At 36.3% G+C, this 16,837-nt stretch overlaps 1 protein-coding gene across 1 annotated transcript in view; it reads left to right on the top strand.

Annotated features, from left to right (window-relative positions):
- LOC138323179 (serine/threonine-protein kinase SMG1-like) overlaps positions 1–16,837 on the top strand; it is an 86,127-nt gene that overhangs the window by 18,316 nt on the left and 50,974 nt on the right. The window contains exons 27-47 of the mRNA XM_069267589.1: positions 41–180; positions 821–1,015; positions 1,389–1,548; positions 2,055–2,181; positions 2,369–2,950; positions 3,557–3,716; positions 4,017–4,077; positions 4,322–4,417; positions 4,754–4,942; positions 5,541–5,679; positions 6,012–6,182; positions 6,589–6,745; positions 9,682–9,901; positions 10,248–10,418; positions 10,598–10,729; positions 10,848–10,942; positions 11,362–11,460; positions 11,862–12,012; positions 12,641–12,742; positions 13,117–13,217; positions 15,577–15,730. Of these exons, the coding sequence (XP_069123690.1) occupies positions 41–180; positions 821–1,015; positions 1,389–1,548; positions 2,055–2,181; positions 2,369–2,950; positions 3,557–3,716; positions 4,017–4,077; positions 4,322–4,417; positions 4,754–4,942; positions 5,541–5,679; positions 6,012–6,182; positions 6,589–6,745; positions 9,682–9,901; positions 10,248–10,418; positions 10,598–10,729; positions 10,848–10,942; positions 11,362–11,460; positions 11,862–12,012; positions 12,641–12,742; positions 13,117–13,217; positions 15,577–15,730 (3,402 nt within the window). The remainder of the gene's footprint in view (positions 1–40; positions 181–820; positions 1,016–1,388; positions 1,549–2,054; positions 2,182–2,368; positions 2,951–3,556; positions 3,717–4,016; positions 4,078–4,321; positions 4,418–4,753; positions 4,943–5,540; positions 5,680–6,011; positions 6,183–6,588; positions 6,746–9,681; positions 9,902–10,247; positions 10,419–10,597; positions 10,730–10,847; positions 10,943–11,361; positions 11,461–11,861; positions 12,013–12,640; positions 12,743–13,116; positions 13,218–15,576; positions 15,731–16,837) is intronic.

The raw sequence follows: 16,837 nt of genomic DNA, 5'->3' as shown, positions 1-16,837 counted from the left end.
ATGGTCAGTTTTGTCCACTTGTTGCCTTCTGTTTGACCAGGTTGTGGACTGTTACCAGCGACTTGGTGACTGGGAGTCTGTACTGGAATGGCAGGAACGTGTTGTAGAATATCGACAGGACACCACACTTTCTGATGTACAGTCAGCCTTCAAAACCTCTGTCGACATCAACTACATCAAGTGAGTATGAATCCTGGTCTTTCTGATCTTGCCAAATATGTCTAGCAGAACAATGAAATGATCCATGACTACCAGAGACTCGTATCTGACTTGTGGACTTGGTCCCTACTATACAGTGTTTATAGTAAAGTCAGAACTTACTGTATTCATTGTGGGGACATATTTTGACTATTAAAATGAAAACATTGTAAATGTTAGTTAAGTAAAGATGTTGATAATGTATAGTCCAATTATTCAGTTATATACTGGGTGTAAGTTTCGTGATTTTTGGAACTTATTTAGGAGGATTTGTTTTTGCGAATTGTCTTTGTATCCTTTGAAAGTGTCATTCATACAACAGGTTATAATATGTAAAACCATGATTTTGATACATTTCGCAAGGTATTAAATTTCGTAAATTAAGCAAAATTAAAACACCTGCAAATATTAACAACTCTACAGTAGTGATGTTCGTATAAATACTTACAATAAATGAATCTCCAGGGGTTTTATATTAGGCATTGGGTATTTATTGAAAATTGAGTGTCACACCTTATCTATGTATATGTATATATAAGCATTGAGAGAAAAAGTGTTGGGTGGAAGCCTGTTTTAGGGATTTGAAATCAATAAAAGTTACCACTTTAACTGACTGTTTTAGAGCACTGTCATCGTTTGAACGTGAGGATTATGTAGGTGTGAGGGAGAACTTGGAGCTTGTGCCTGGAGTGTCTGACATCAGTAAGTCTGACAAAGCCCACACACAACAACTCTGGAGCCAGACTCAGAAATTGGACCAAGTCCACCGCAACTTCATCCAAGTAGCCTCTCTCATGATGGAACAGTCCAGCGTTAAGTGAGTCTGCTTAACTTGTCTTGTAATAAAGTCTTTGTCATTCTAATGTAATATCATTGTGACATTAAAAATGTCTGCCTTTGAGTAACTCTAATTAAATGTGATTAACTGAAGAAAAGATGAGGATATATTTTATGCGATTAACTGGAGATTAGATGAGAAAGAAATGTGGGGAAGATTATGTTCCATATCATGTTGCAGATGGAACAGAATTGACAACAAATGAATGAAATATAAGAATAAAATCTTTACAATGTTATTTAATTATCATATTATCAACTTTTTGCAAAATAGACAAACCTTTTAATGACCTAAAAATAATCATGGAATACTTTAGACTGTTATTGATTTGACAATGTTATTCTTCCTACAGAGCTGATATGGTGCGCTGTCTTGCCCAGGGAGAGAAGTTGGCTGAAAACATTCTGAGGATTCAATCAATGGAATGGCCGCTCCTCATGTCCCAACAAACTCTCACTGAACTATCCACTATTGTCACACTCCGTCAACAGCTCGAGGACAAGAAAAACAAGGTAACAATAATACTGCTCTCTCTTGATGACACTTGGCTTTGATTTAAATGTTTTATTTCTATTACAGTATGACCAACAATTCTTATTGTCATGTCCAGTAGATACAGCTACAACATACAGCAGAACATGAAATGTTTGACGTGTATAGACAATAGAAATAGTTTGGTTTATTATATATTCATGTCCTATTAACAGCCAGGGTAATTTAAGGACAGCCAGCCGTATATGTGGTGTCTTGCGTGTGTGAAGTGTATGATTTGTGTTTTTGGAGATTGTGGTATTTAGAAATAGCCACATATGAATTATTCATGATATTTGCAGTTTCTATGGAACCAGTAATTTAAATAAATTTACTGTGGAATTTGTTACACTTGTATACAATATTGATAACATTACATGTACTGATTAAGCAAGAAAACTTTTACCCCAAAAATTATTTAAGACTTCTAAACTAAATAAGTGTTTCAGCTTTATATACTTTTACATTAGAAGTTTTACTGTTTCAGGTGGTACTGCTGCCTTTGAATGAGAACCTGAAGTTAGAGGCGGGCGAGCACGATGTCAGTACTTTCCTACAGATACAAAGGTTGTTACTGCTACAACAACAGCTGCCTGGCCTCGACAACCAGAATGGTGAGTGATGTTTCATAGGTCCAAATATATTATACAAGACAAACCTTCATGTATGAAGAATATTTGATCTACTGATTGGTCCAGATCTATGCCTTCAATGATTATCAAATTTATATTCTGGACTCCAGGATGTCCATTGAAGTATAAAAAATTGTGTCATTTAATGAAGAATTCTCATACTTTGTAGGTCTGAAGAACCAATTATTCCAGCTAAGACTTTCGACAACTTCTCTAGCAAGAAAGCAGAGTAACTTCAACTTGGCTGAGGAACTATTGCTCCGTCAGATATGTACAATGACAAAGGATTCTACAGAGAATGGTCGGATGAGCACTACTGAGGCTCTTCTGCCTGCACTGACTGGACTCCGCTCACCTGATAGAGCCTCCAGCCAGCTGGACATCCTAAAGGTAGAAAGAGAAGGTGCTAAACTTCTACACAGTATTGGTCAGACTAAGGACAGTATCAATGTGCTGAGCTCCAGTGTGGTGGGTTACATCTGTAGTGACCTTCAGGTGGACACTAAAGACAAGACTTACTTAGCTAACTGTAGCGAGTTATCAGCTCGGTCACTCCTTACATTGGTCAAGTGGTTACAGATTGACCACAAGATGCTGGTCAATGCGGCTAGCCAACTTAAATTGTCAGCAGAAGACAAAGTAAAGGATAGCAGTGTGTCGGCTCTGGTCCGCAACTTAAATCTACTGCTGGAGACGGAAGAACGTGGAGCAAGGAAAAAACTTGGCTTAGTTTTGGAGGAAGCAGATCAAGGTTAGTTTAGTTAAAGATGCTCCACCGCTGACAAATGGTATTTTTTCACTATCAAAAACAACAGCAGACGATTTTGTATTTTTCTTCAGTTACAAAAGTTACTTACTTTACACCATTACCGCCGTTGAAAAGTTTGAGCTTCTAATTTTACTTCAAGTTAAAAATATAAAAAATAATTAATTGCATCCCGAAAAAAATCAGTAGCACTATATCTTATATGGAATGAAGTAATGAATGCGCATGACCCAAAGGCAAAACAAATTATTTTATATTGTTTTTTGTGTTAATTAGACTTATGTATACACGATTAAACACTAATCATTGTTTAAATGATGAATATCATATATGCTCTGTCGGCGGTGGAGCATCTTTAATGAAAAGTAGAAAAAAAGTCCTGGATTTTTCAGTTGCAATTGATCTTATTTTGCTCTGAATCTGTCTGATAGTCTTATAATACCTGTAAAAAGAGGATAAGAACTTTTCCTGAAATAAACTTTCTAAACTCAACTGAAAGTCAATGCCTAGCCCATCTTTAGTCCTAGAAAATTGTTGGAGTTTTATACCTCAAAGTCTTTGGCTAATGTTGCAATTTGTGTTTTGTTACAGTGCTGAGGATCGGAGACAACCCGATTCTGTCTGACATCGACAGTGTGGTGGGTCGTATCCTACACCTGGGGACGATGGAGTCGGCCACACTGAGCAAGGCCTGGTTCTCCCTGGCTAGTTGGTGTTATAAGTGGGGCAGGAAGGCAGTAGACAACGCCAGGTGAATTAATTGTTATTTTTATTTTTATCAAAAGCAATGATAAAACAGTAAGCTATAAGGTCTGCTTTGAGATTTTCCACATTTTAGGTATTGTCATGATAGGATTTGGAATTAGATAAAGGAAGACAAAAGAACCATCTGTACAGCCATGATTGATAGGCATTAAGGTTTTGTATTGTAGAAATTTTCTGTATATTGTATTTCGAGTGTATATAGGAAACAACATAGCAGGTTAAGAGAGACTTCATTTTAATGAAAGTAAATTGTTGCTATTATTGAGTAAGGATGTTCATTTTACAGCCATGGGTCTGTGGAACTTCTGACTGATGAGAAAGCTGATGTCCTGTCACTGCTACCCAAGGTAAAACCAAACAAAAACAGCATGGAAATCGCTCATTAGAAGAAACAAAATTATACTCGAAACAATGGAATTAACTCTGCATTCGAAATCTTATACAAAAGTTCATTTTAGAGAATGAGCTTTTATATGCTAATTATCATACTGTAGATGATTGTGTCTTGTTCTATGTATTGTATGTTAACTTTGGAAAGTTGTGTAATTCTTTTTAGAATTTGTTTATTATAAAGTTATATTTATTTTGTAGGGCACTAGTAATGAGGAGACTGCCAAGGTTCTGAGCGTTCTCAGTCAGATACACACCCAGGTATCCAATGAGGAGGATATCGGGGAACAGGATCAGGTACGAGTCAAAACTAACGCCAATCATATCAACATTAGCATTCCTACTTTACCAAGTTTGTGTGTGATGTTTTTCTGAAATTTTGAAAGTCAAAATATAGCTGAATGAAAACTTTTAGGGCACTCTTTTGTTGTAAATTCCATGGAACAATCTGGGATGTACTTTTGTATTATTTCATCTGAGGAGATGATTCTCATGATGATTGTTTGCACACAAATAAGACTAGTTGGCTAGAAGGCTAAAATTACTTAATTGAATATTTTCATAACAAAAATATTTTTCTGGTTTATTAGTGAGAAAAGTGATATGTTTTGATAGCTGAATTTCTTGTTACAGGATGTTTGTGATGAGGGGACAGAGACGACAAGGAAACAGTTATTGTCCTGCTGTCTATCACTACAGATTGCATCAGACGAGTGTATAGAGGCACTGCTGAATGTATGGCAGGGAGTGGTCCATCGTGTCTACCACTACTACCAACTGTCAGCCAAGGCCTACTTCACCTACCTACAGCTCAACGGTCTGGTAAGGCTCCAGCTCTGTGGTGAATACTTTGGGCTATGATGTACCAGAGTCTATAAGTAGGCTGTTGTTACTATGATATGACCAGTTGTACTGTCCTGTAGTGTGCTTCATCAAACTACCACCTATCAAGGTTAACAAGAAGACAATGTTTCAAATTTAGTAAAGATTACCTCCCCTTACGTACTCCCATTGGTTTTTATAAGAGCAATACTAGACCATCATACTGTCACTTGTCAGAACATCACTGTAAATCTTATGTACAAGAGTCATTCAGAGTTAGATATTAATTCATAATTGGACGGAGATAAATGTCACAGCTGACTGTCTTATAGATGGGTTTGGGATGTTGATTGATCAAACATGAAGCTCACTTTAACAAAAAGAAAAGACTGTTTTAAAGAGATATAGTATTTATTTTAATACCTGAAACCCACATTTTATAAAGAAACTAAATGACTTAGCAGTGCTGATTTTTCAAAGTGGTACCATTGTGTTTATATCAATGTCCTGTTACAAATCAGGAATAAATTCAATGTTTGTGGAGGACTGTTTAAGTTTGAAGAAATGTTCTTATTGTTTTATATGTGTTAACTTGTAGATAGAGGTGATACAGAGTGATGAGGATGGTAATGTCATCGCCACTCTGAGACTTTTGCGACTTTTAGTAAAACATGCATGGGAATTGAGGAATGTTCTGGAAAGTGGACTGGCCAGTACTCCAACAGCACCCTGGAAAGGTATTACACAATCTTCCTATATGGTTGTTGTGTTCTTTTTATGTCATTTCTCATTATTTTATAAAATCAAGTTTTAATTAATCTAGAAAAAGAAATTAAAACATTTTTTTTAGTATCCTGGGTGATTATTTGGTCTAATATTCAAAAATAAACTTTTGAATTTCTGTGAAGTTTTCTTAATTATATTGAATTAGTAGGATTTCAAAGATTGATAGTGGTTGTATAATCAGGTTAGAATATCTTACCATTTAAAGCTGCTGGTTAAGATATGTGTCTGATATTATTATTAAGTCATTGATAAAGTAAAATAATAGAAACTTGTTCTTTTCCAGGTATCATACCACAGCTGTTCTCCAGACTGAGTCACCCCGAGTCGTACGTCCGACAGAGCATCTCTGACCTACTGTGTCGTGTAGCCCAGGACGCTCCCCACCTCATTGTCTACCCGGCCGTTGTTGGTAGTTCCTCTACTGACAAGTTCACCAAGGAACAAAACAGAAACAGTGAGTTCACACATTCCTTACATGCCACAGGAGTCTTATTTTTAACCAAGATCTGTTTTGTTATTACATTATATTGTTATCACAGCAACATAAAGCTATGTGAAAAGTGTGAAAAATGTCAATTTTCATGGACAAAAATATAATTTATTGTAAATTATACTTTCATGATATTTCCATTATCTAGAAATCAGCTTCATTTAAAAATGTAACCTAAAAAATAAGTACTGTATTAAGATTAAGGAATCCAGACTAGTCGTATTTTGCCTCAATCCGAAGTAGAAACTCCACAGAAAGAGGAAAGAGTATTATAGTGTAAGGGGTAGTAATTATGACATGTACAGTAAATTCAGTAACTCATTAGATCCCTGAGATTGCTCTTTACTCTGCTAACATGTATGTATAACAGGCTTGCTGAACAACTACCTGGCTGAGCAGCTGGAGGAGGGCGGGGAGGAAGAACAACAGTCCCAGGAGGAAGAGGCTGAGGAGGAGGATCCATCTACTACCATGCTTCAAAACTGTCTTACCTCTATAGTGGATACACTCGCTGTCAACAATCCAAGGTATGTAGAATAGTACAGTTTACTTTAATAAAACTGTCTTACCTCTATAGTGGATACACTCGCTGTCAACAATCCAAGGTATGTAGAATAGGACAGTTTACTGTAACAAAACTGTCTCACCTCTATGGTGGACACCCTCGCTGTCAACAATCCAAGGTATGTAGAATAGGACAGTTTACTGTAACAAAACTGTCTTACCTCTATAGTGGACACCCTCGCTGTCAACAATCCAAGGTATGTAGAATAGGACAGTTTACTGTAATAAAACTGTCTCACCTCTATGGTGGACACCCTCGCTGTCAACAATCCAAGGTATGTAGAATAGTACAGTTTACTGTAACAAAACTGTCTCACCTCTATAGTGGATACACTCGCTGTCAACAATCCAAGGTATGTAGAATAGGACAGTTTACTGTAACAAAACTGTCTTACCTTACCTCTATAGTGGACACTCTCGCTGTCAACAATCCAAGGTATGTAGAATAGGACAGTTTACTGTAACAAAACTGTCTTACCTCTATATGTGGACACCCTCGCTGTCAACAATCCAAGGTATGTAGAATAGGACAGTTTACTGTAACAAAACTGTCTTACCTCTATAGTGGACACCCTCGCTGTCAACAATCCAAGGTATGTAGAATAGGACAGTTTACTGTAACAAAACTGTCTCACCTCTATGGTGGACACCCTCGCTGTCAACAATCCAAGGTATGTAGAATAGGACAGTTTACTGTAACAAAACTGTCTTACCTCTATAGTGGACACCCTCGCTGTCAACAATCCAAGGTATGTAGAATAGGACAGTTTACTGTAACAAAACTGTCTTACCTCTATAGTGGATACACTCGCTGTCAACAATCCAAGGTATGTAGAATAGGACAGTTTACTGTAACAAAACTGTCTTACCTCTATAGTGGACACCCTCGCTGTCAACAATCCAAGGTATGTAGAATAGGACAGTTTACTGTAACAAAACTGTCTTACCTCTATAGTGGATACACTCGCTGTCAACAATCCAAGGTATGTAGAATAGGACAGTTTACTGTAACAAAACTGTCTTACCTCTATAGTGGATACACTCGCTGTCAACAATCCAAGGTATGTAGAATAGGACAGTTTACTGTAACAAAACTGTCTCACCTCTATAGTGGACACTCTCGCTGTCAACAATCCAAGGTATGTAGAATAGGACAGTTTACTGTAACAAAACTGTCTCACCTCTATTGGACACCCTCGCTGTCAACAATCCAAGGTATGTAGAATAGGACAGTTTACTGTAACAAAACTGTCTTACCTCTATAGTGGACACCCTCGCTGTCAACAATCCAAGGTATGTAGAATAGGACAGTTTACTGTAACAAAACTGTCTTACCTCTATAGTGGATACACTCGCTGTCAACAATCCAAGGTATGTAGAATAGGACAGTTTACTGTAACAAAACTGTCTTACCTCTATAGTGGATACACTCGCTGTCAACAATCCAAGGTATGTAGAATAGGACAGTTTACTGTAACAAAACTGTCTTACCTCTATAGTGGATACACTCGCTGTCAACAATCCAAGGTATGTAGAATAGGACAGTTTACTGTAACAAAACTGTCTTACCTCTATAGTGGATACACTCGCTGTCAACAATCCAAGGTATGTAGAATAGGACAGTTTACTGTAACAAAACTGTCTTACCTCTATAGTGGACACCCTCGCTGCCAACAATCCAAGGTATGTAGAATAGGACAGTTTACTGTAACAAAACTGTCTTACCTCTATAGTGGACACCCTCGCTGTCAACAATCCAAGGTATGTAGAATAGGACAGTTTACTGTAACAAAACTGTCTCACCTCTATGGTGGACACCCTCACTGTCAACAATCCAAGGTATGTAGAATAGTACAGTTTACTGTAACAAAACTGTCTTACCTCTATAGTGGATACACTCGCTGTCAACAATCCAAGGTATGTAGAATAGGACAGTTTACTGTAACAAAACTGTCTTACCTCTATAGTGGACACCCTCGCTGTCAACAATCCAAGGTATGTAGAATAGGACAGTTTACTGTAACAAAACTGTCTTACCTCTATAGTGGATACACTCGCTGTCAACAATCCAAGGTATGTAGAATAGGACAGTTTACTGTAACAAAACTGTCTTACCTCTATAGTGGACACCCTCGCTGTCAACAATCCAAGGTATGTAGAATAGTACAGTTTACTGTAACAAAACTGTCTTACCTCTATAGTGGACACCCTCGCTGTCAACAATCCAAGGTATGTAGAATAGGACAGTTTACTGTAACAAAACTGTCTTACCTCTATAGTGGACACCCTCGCTGCCAACAATCCAAGGTATGTAGAATAGGACAGTTTACTGTAACAAAACTGTCTCACCTCTATGGTGGACACCCTCGCTGTCAACAATCCAAGGTATGTAGAATAGGACAGTTTACTGTAACAAAACTGTCTTACCTCTATAGTGGACACCCTCGCTGTCAACAATCCAAGGTATGTAGAATAGGACAGTTTACTGTAACAAAACTGTCTTACCTCTATAGTGGACACCCTCGCTGCCAACAATCCAAGGTATGTAGAATAGGACAGTTTACTGTAACAAAACTGTCAACATTTCTAGGTACATATTATCAAAGGTTCATTCATAAAAAGTGATTGTTATCCTTTACCATGAACATAGTTATCTAGCCCTTTATTCCCCATTTGAATACAGGGAAGAGACATCTTACCATCAGAAAGCAAACAAGTGTTGAAGTAATCATCACGACTTGAAGAAGAAAACTGATACAAAAAGATGTAGGATGATCAAATTTTGCTGTATTTTGGATTTATCCAATCTAGCATTTCCTAGTATTTAAGAATGTATCTATAGTAGAATTCGGCTGTATGTTATGATGTATCAGTGATATAGATTTCCTCCATATTTTAGGATGATTGGTGAGGTGAAGCAGCTTGTACAAGAGCTGAGGCGTATCACTCTACTGTGGGACGAACTTTGGCTGGGTACACTTAACCAACAGCACCAGGACGTGTCTCGCAAACTGAGCCAGCTTGATGCCGAGGTGAAAAAGGTCATGGCCAACAGCTCGCTGACCAAGGACGAAAAACTGGCTATCATTAAGGAGAAGCACAGGACCATTATGAAGCCTGTAAGTACCAAAGTCTCTTAAACAACGAGAACACCATTCTATTCAAAATGCTGCCAGTTTATCTCTTCTTTCTTGTGTCAAGAAGGAAAGTGATCATTATGATTAAAATTAAGATGTAGTGACAATATCCTTCACACTCAGAATTGTTATTGTTTTTTCTCTCTGACACTTATTTAATGTTTTTTGAGTGACATGTTGCATAATATTTGATTGACAAGTTGTATCTTTTAAAATAAAAGCAGTTATTTTTCAATCGGTACATTCTTCAACCTCAAAAAGTCTCCCCCCCCCCCCAATCACTACCATTGTCCAAATTTTGTTTATAACAAGTATTACTGTTTATCAGACCCTGTATACCATGGAGAAACTTCAGGAGATTACCAGTGAAACACCGGAGACGCCACATGAAGAGTGGTTTCATGAAACTTATGGAAAACTTATCAATGCTGCCATGGAGAAACTTCGGAATCCGACCAACCCTAGTCACCCAAACAATAGCTGGCAACACTTCAAACAGGTAGGAATTGGCAAAATAAATGTTTTAGATAAAAAAAATAATCTTCAATAGAAATTATATGTATTTCAAATATTTCAGATAGCATATATTTTATACATAGATAATTGTTTAAATACATTGCTAAAAAAATTATGTATTAAATAGATCTTCTAATATACTATAAAATTTTGTTTTTCTAGCTACATTCAAGTTTACAACAAAGGGCCCAGAAGCGCAGCAGTCTGATTCTGAGGATGGAAAAGATCAGTCCTAAACTTGCTTCACTGAAAAACACAGTTATCGCCATGCCTGGTCTAGGGACATCAGGACGGGTAGGCGTTAGAAGTCTAGATAGTATTTTGTGTCCCTATTTTCAGCTGATGTTGAAATTGAATTTCATAGTTTCTCAACTCCTTGGATGTATAATTAAAGTGATTTTTGTTTTCACAGGTTGTGACTATAGAATCCGTATCCAATACACTGCAGATTCTTCCAACCAAGACTAAACCCAAGAAGCTTGTCTTCATTGGATCAGACGGCAAAAAGTAAGTTAAAGAAACCAAATATCGGCATGCTTCATTACCATTTAAAGATGACTATTTTGTCCCTCTTGGATACGTCAGTTATGCTTGAGTATTGATAATAATAAGGGAAATGCAAAGGGATGTAACAGAAATATCCAATAATGAATTTGGAATGTAACATGATTCAATACAATATAATGTCATTTACATCATGTGTTAGATATTGAGAGTAATTTGACCATATTAGAAAGAAAGATTGGCGGAAATAACGACTTAGTTATAAAATGATAACAGAGATGAACTAATCAGTGTACTTGCTTTTGCCTTTGTTGAAATATTAAAATTTTCTGATTATCATTGAATCAAGTTTACTACTATCATTCTAGCTTTGAAATTGTATTTACTTTTGTAAATTTACTCTATCCATTTTCATTTGTCAGGTACCCCTACTTATTCAAAGGTTTAGAGGATCTACATCTCGATGAGAGAATCATGCAGTTTCTCAGCATTGTCAACAACATGTTTGCCAGTGCTTCAAAGTATGTAGCATTGTTAAAATGCTGTCTTCTAACTTTTAGATTTCAAAAATGAGAAAAATGGAAATTTTTATAATTGTCTCCATTTTCAAATTCATACGGTTAAAGGCCCACTACCTTTCCGGAGTACGATAACAGTGGAGATTCATTTCGCTGTTTTGCCTTCTGGCGCAGTGATAGTCAACTACCGCGCGGCATTTAGGACGACGGCGGGAAACATAAAACGACCCGCGTTATGAAAATTAACATTTTATTTATTCTAATTAAACAGTTCTGAAGGTGATGATAAGTGTGCTAGTAAACGTATAGCTATAGACCTTTATCTTTTATTTTGGGATACAAGTGTTGTGTTATGTCAGTAGTTTTGTTAGTCATAATGCTGAATTGTCTTATTTCACTTGTAGTGGGGATCAACAGCTGTACAGGGCTCGTCACTACTCTGTGACTCCCTTAGGGCCACGCTCAGGACTTATACAGTGGGTTGACGGAGCCTCACCTCTCTTTGGTCTATATAAACGCTGGCAACAGAGGGATGCCCTGGCTCAAGCTTCTAAGGTAGGTATTTCTAACAGGGATTTACTGTGCCAAGTTGTTAAGGAGTTAGTGTTTTCTATGGCAACAGTTACTCCTTAAAAAATAAAAGTGAAAATATACAAGATTGATTAAAAGTAGAAGAGAAAATATGTAATTCCACATTGAAAACTTGAAGTATCTTAAAACAATGTTTGTAGAGAAAACAAGCTTAAACCCTTCAGTAGAAATGTAAATGCATGTTCCTCTAAATTCTACTTGGGGCTGTGGTTCCTCTAAATTCTACTTGGGGCTGTGGTTCCTCTAAATTCTACTTGGGGCTGTGGTTCCTCTAAATTCTACTTGGGGCTGTGGTTCCTCTAAATTCTACTTGGGGCTGTGGTTCCTCTAAATTCTACTTGGGGCTGTGGTTCCTCTGAATTCTACTTGGGGCTGTGGTTCCTCTAAATTCTACTTGGGGCTGTGGTTCCTCTAAATTCTACTTGGGGCTGTGGTTCCTCTAAATTCTACTTGGGGCTGTGGTGGGGGAGTGGTTAAGGCTTTCCTCCACCATCTAAACCTGGCACATCAGTATATGACCCTGGCTGTTAAAAGGAACTAAATTCTATATAGAACATGCTTTTGACAAGGTTTTTTTGTTTTGTTTTTTCAGTCGGGCAGTGTGAGCAGTACAACACAGGCTAATGCACAACCCAGCATTGCCCGTCCCAGTGACATCTTCTACAACAAACTCACCCCAGCTCTTAGGGACAAGGTAAGCCTCCAATGTACCTCAGACTAATGCTATCTCACATGGCCTGTTGTACCTATGTTAAAGTATGTTACATGTTTACTGAAAAGATCTAACATTTCAGCCGGTTAGAACATAAGGTAAAGATCTATGGTCTCCTTATTCTTATAAGTGGCATATTTTTCTTATAGAAACTTGAAAGATAGATTTATCTGTGTCATCATGAATATGTGTCCAGGCAAGATTCTGTCAGTGAGGTAGCCGCTGTCTACTACAAAGAGGCCTTGCCTCCAATTGACCTTGGTTAACCTTGACTGATGAAAACAAAGTATCAAATGTATTCTCTACCTGAGCAATGATGTAAGTTTATGCAGTTTATATTGCTTTCTGGCCTACAGGGAGTGACAAACCTTGAGAACAGGAAGGAATGGCCACTGACAGTGTTACGGACTGTCCTACAGGAACTGAAGGAGGAGACTCCAGGGGACCTACTTGCTCGGTCGGTATACTTACATTCATTTCTTTGTCTTTTTCGAAATTAGCAAAATTTACTATCATAATACCTCACCTGATAATCTTTGTGAAACAAATAGTCCATGTGTTCTTGCCTTTTGATTGAAGATATTTTTCTAGTTACATAGGTGACATTTAATGTAGTTTCACAACCTTACATTATATAGTATCTTTGGGGACACATGGTTGATTGCACTGCTCTATGTAGCATAGCGTAGTGCAAATAAATGTGGATCTCCGGCAATGATTGTATGATGTAAATGTTGATTACAGAGGACTGATTTGTTATGAAGATGATATTGTATGATGTTGTTTTACCTCGTTATGATGTTGTTTTACTTGGTTCTGATGTTGTTTTACATGGTTCCGATATTGTTTTACTTGGTTATGATATTGTTTTATATGGTTCTGATGTTGTTTTACATGGTTCTGATATTGTTTTACCTGGTTCTGATGTTGTTTTACTAGGTTATGATGTTGTTTTACCTGGTTGTGATCTTGTTTTACCTGGTTCTGATGTTGTTTTACTTGGTTATGATATTGTTTTACCTGGTTCTGATGTTGTTTTACTAGGTTATGATGTTGTTTTACTTGGTTGTGATGTTGTTTTACCTGGTTATGATATTGTTTTACATGGTTTTGGTGTTGTTTTACATGGTTATGATGTTGTTTTACTTGGTTCTGATGTTGTTTTACTTGGTTGTGATGTTGTTTTACCTGGTTATGATATTGTTTTACATGGTTTTGGTGTTGTTTTACATGGTTCTGATGTTGTTTTACTTGGTTATGATGTTGTTTTACTTGGTTGTGATGTTGTTTTACCTGGTTATGATATTGTTTTACATGGTTTTGGTGTTGTTTTACATGGTTCTGATGTTGTTTTACTTGGTTATGATGTTGTTTTACCTGGTTCTGATGTTGTTTTACCTGGTTCTGATGTAGTTTTACCTGGTTATGATGTTGTTTTACCTGGTTATGATGTTGTTTTACCTGGTTCTGATATTGTTTTACCTGGTTCTGATGTTGTTTTACTAGGTTATGATGTTGTTTTACCTGGTTGTGATGTTTGTTTTACCTGGTTCTGATGTTGTTTTACTTGGTTATGATATTGTTTTACCTGGTTGTGATGTAGTTTTACCTGGTTCTGATGTTGTTTTACTAGGTTATGATGTTGTTTTACTTGGTTGTGATGTTGTTTTACTTGGTTATGGTATTGTTTTACATGGTTTTGGTGTTGTTTTTTTACATGGTTATGATGTTGTTTTACTTGGTTCTGATGTTGTTTTACTTGGTTGTGATGTTGTTTTACCTGGTTATGATATTGTTTTACATGGTTTTGGTGTTGTTTTACATGGTTCTGATGTTGTTTTACTTGGTTATGATGTTGTTTTACTTGGTTGTGATGTTGTTTTACCTGGTTATGATATTGTTTTACATGGTTTTGGTGTTGTTTTACATGGTTCTGATGTTGTTTTACTTGGTTATGATGTTGTTTTACCTGGTTCTGATGTTGTTTTACCTGGTTCTGATGTAGTTTTACCTGGTTATGATGTTGTTTTACCTGGTTATGATGTTGTTTTACCTGGTTCTGATGTTGTTTTACATGATTCTGATGTAGTTTTACATGGTTCTGATATTGTTTTACTTGGTTATGATGTTGTTTTACTTGGTTATAATGTTGTTTTACCTGGTCATGATGTTGTTTTACTTGGTTATAATGTTGTTTTACCTGGTTATGATGTAGTTTTACCTGGTTATGATGTTGTTTTACTTGGTTATGATAGTGTTTTACCTGGTAATGATGTAGTTTTACCTGGTTATGATGTTGTTTTACCTGGTTATGATGTTGTTTTACCTGGTTATGATGTAGTTTTACCAGGTTATGATATTGTTTTACTTGGTTATGATGTTGTTTTACCTGGTTCTGATGTTGTTTTACCTGGTTATGATGTTGTTTTACTTGGTTTGATGTTGTTTTACCGTTATGATGTAGTTTTACTTGGTTATGATAGTGTTTTACTTGGTTATGATTTGATTTACAAGTTGTTTTACCTGGTTATGATAGTTGTTTTACTTGGTTATGATGTTGTTTTACCTCGTTATGATGTAGTTTTACCTGGTTCTGATGTAGTTTTACCTCGTTATGATGTAGTTTTACCTGGTTATGATGTTGTTTTACCTCGTTATGATGTAGTTTTACCTGGTTATGATGTTGTTTTACTTGGTTATGATGTTGTTTTACTAGGTTATGATGTTGTTTTACTTGGTTATGATTTAACACTTGGTTATGATTTTGATTTACTTGTTGTTTTACCTGGTAATGATGTTGTTTTACTTGGTTACAGAGAGCTGTGGTGTCACAGTACAGGCTCAAATGAGTGGTGGCACGTTACCCAGACGTACGCTCGCTCCACCGCCGTCATGTCCATGATTGGCTACATCATTGGACTAGGAGATCGTCACCTGGACAATGTGCTGGTCGACTTGGCAACTGGCGAGGTTAGTAGTAAATTTTATATGTTTTTATTTTAAGTTTTTATGAATTTGTCATAAAATGGGTATTAGGAATATAGTGTTATATTTAATGAATATAAGTTTATCTGAGATTTCAAAGTACTTATTTTGGACAGTAAAAGTAAGCATGAAAATGAAGCACGAGTATTTTAAAATGTCACCTCTTCGGTTGAGGTTTTGGTGAAAGTTAAAAAGATGCTGTTATCCTTAAGAATGTACATTGATTTTTGCCTTTTAAAACGTGGGATAATGTGCTGTTTGAAAATGGAGACTCATTTTAAGAGAGAAAATGCTGGATTTTTAAAGAATTTCAAGAGACATAAAGGGTCAAAATTATGATTTAGAGTTTTCAATGCAAGAGTTGAAGCTGTTATTCTCAACAATTGACATCAATTTCTGCAATTATGAAGGATTTTAAGATACATGTTGTAATTGGTAATGACTTTAAGGGAGAAAACATAGGATTTTTTGAAAATTCAAGAGGTCCATTAGACCAAAATTTATTTGATTGAGCTCTTATTAAATGCTTCCAGATGTGAGTTTTGTTGTTCTCAAACAGCTCTTGTTGTTCAATTATGATACTAAGTTAGTCAAACCTGATTAGAATTATTAGCATTTAAATAATATGCTCAAATTGACCCTGGCTAATCCCCTAGGACTCTACATAGAATGTTGAAAGTTTTCAGGATAGCTTTTTGTTAGTAAGCCTTAAGGCCTCTAATTCAATTTCCAAAGGTTAAGAAAGTATCTGTAAAACCTTCCCCTTTTCACTCTAAAAATTATTTTCAACAAAGACTAAAACAATAAATTAAAAATGTAATTAAAAAATACATACAGTGGATTCTGTTTATTTGCATACCATAGATATTTTTCCAGAAGAACATATCCAAGTAACTTAAGTATTTGAAGACACAGAGTTGAATTTTTGTTTTTCTGTGCACACACGATTCACCTGATGAATAATTTTGTTTATAGCTTGCAATGAAAAATCTGAATTTAAGATTAAAAAATGAGTTTCTTGTCACAAAGGTTTTGTTTACATCTCCAAATCAATTTTGAACCTTATCACTTGACGAATTTCTGTACATTTTA

Source organism: Argopecten irradians, chromosome 5 (genome assembly GCF_041381155.1).
Source record: "Argopecten irradians isolate NY chromosome 5, Ai_NY, whole genome shotgun sequence".
Taxonomy (NCBI): domain Eukaryota; kingdom Metazoa; phylum Mollusca; class Bivalvia; order Pectinida; family Pectinidae; genus Argopecten; species Argopecten irradians.
The sequence above is the reverse complement of the archived record's forward strand: the minus strand, read 5'-3'. Positions and strand labels throughout refer to the sequence as shown.